The sequence below is a fragment of the Phytophthora infestans genome, genomic scaffold (assembly GCF_000142945.1).
Source record: "Phytophthora infestans T30-4 supercont1.3977 genomic scaffold, whole genome shotgun sequence".
Lineage (NCBI taxonomy): Eukaryota > Oomycota > Peronosporomycetes > Peronosporales > Peronosporaceae > Phytophthora > Phytophthora infestans.
Genome location: NW_003304703.1, coordinates 1 through 1,692, shown reverse-complemented (window position 1 = coordinate 1,692; position 1,692 = coordinate 1). Strand labels below are relative to the sequence as shown.

Here is a 1,692-nt window from a genome sequence, read left to right as displayed (position 1 = left end):
ATCTAGTTCTGTATAGCTACAGCATCAAGCAACGACTACATCGTAATGGTATTCTGTATGATGCAGAGTTGAAGTTTATCTAGGAGCTAAGCCAGACAAGAGGAAGAAGCAAGGCTAGTCACAGAGAGCCGTCATCAGCAATATCACAAAAAACGTTTTGACGGACAGGCGAGCCAGAGATTGATTGTAGCGGATAAATTCTACAGCTCGCCTGCGTTGGCACTCGCGCTGCTGACTTTGCGGTTCTACTACGTCGGTACTCAGCGTTCGGACAGACTTGGGTGGCCGTCAGATCTCATGTTCCCACAGAAGAAAAGGCCGCAGTACATGTCGAGGGGGACGTACAGGATAGCGCAATGCAGACAGTACCCAGCACTTATTGCCACGGCCTGGATGGACTCCAGACCTGTGCATCTGATCGCCACGGGGTGCTCCACCACGCAGACCCACGTGACGAGGAAGGACTAGAAGACATGAGCTCTCACACAGGTTCCGTGCCCGCAACTTATCGCAGACTACCATTCTGGAATGGGTGGCGTGAACACCCACGACCAGATCCACCTTCAACGGTATTCGATACAGCGTTGCGTGGCATTCAAGAACTACTACTGCCAACGATTTCTCGCCTTCATAGATATGGCACTCGTCAATGGCTTCATTCTTCACACGATGGTAATGAAGCGGAAAGGTAAGCGTGCGCCCACGTATGCGGAGTACATGCGGCAGCTTCACGTGGAGTTACTTGCAGTTACGGCTATAAGCTTCCGTACCAACCAACACGCAGAAGATCTGGCGAGTGTGCCGAACGGAAATCTTGACCACGTGCTGCGCGCACTGATGAACTATACAAGGCTAAATTCGGCAAGAGCAAAGGGAAGAGCAAAACTCGACAGCATCTCTGCAAAGTGAGCCCACCCAAGGTGAAAAGGTTCGAGAGCAGGTTCGAACCTACTGTCGTGAATACTCGGAGGCTCTTGAAGGATATATTCCTTTGTGTAACACGATTCGGCGCTCGGAAACGGGGAATGCATTGACGTGCAGCCAAATATGGCACGGATCGTGGGGTAGTGGGGCTGCTACTCCGGCACATATGCGGGGGCGAATTCGCCTACGGTAGCGAAAGCTGGAGGAACTTAATGAGGAAGACAGCGATAACGAGTAGCATATGCACTAATAGCAAACCTGGTGTGGTGTTGGAAGAATGAGGTCTGACACACGCCAACTTCTTCCTCTCTTCTTGCGCTCACCAAATTTCGACCGGTTCCCTCCTACTACTTCCTGCTAAGTCTAGAACTGGTCGAAAATTTGAGCGCGCTCCATCACCTCGTGCTCACCACCACTAAAGCCACGGCGACGCCGTGACGCATTTGGAGAACTCTGATCACTTTGAGCAGGAGATCAACACAGAGATGGTTGCGCATCGCGCCATATGCAAACTTGCCCAATTGCGAGCGTAAGATTTTCCACGTTGTGGATACATTGTAGATACTTTGTTCACATGCGTAGCATTTTTGCGTCTGCTCGCAGCGTCTATCACGTCAAGGGATAAATTGTTGCGATCTTCCAACCATAGTTTAACCAAGTAATTCCCTTGTTCTGTCTAATACAAATTATTTCCCCGCGTTAATTGAGTTATGTAAATGTAAAGTTTGTTTGTTTCTGTTGTTTTCTCTTCTTTGCTGAACGGAGAAA

At 49.6% G+C, this 1,692-nt stretch overlaps 1 protein-coding gene across 1 annotated transcript; it reads left to right on the top strand.

Annotated features, from left to right (window-relative positions):
* Positions 1–206: 206 nt before the first annotated feature.
* PITG_22556 (uncharacterized protein) lies at positions 207–1,457 on the top strand (the record flags this gene model as incomplete). Its single annotated transcript, XM_002909702.1, has 3 exons — positions 207–450; positions 515–905; positions 1,346–1,457. Coding segments are annotated over 3 exons (747 nt in total), but the record flags the coding sequence as incomplete, so codon positions are not given.
* Positions 1,458–1,692: the final 235 nt, after the last annotated feature.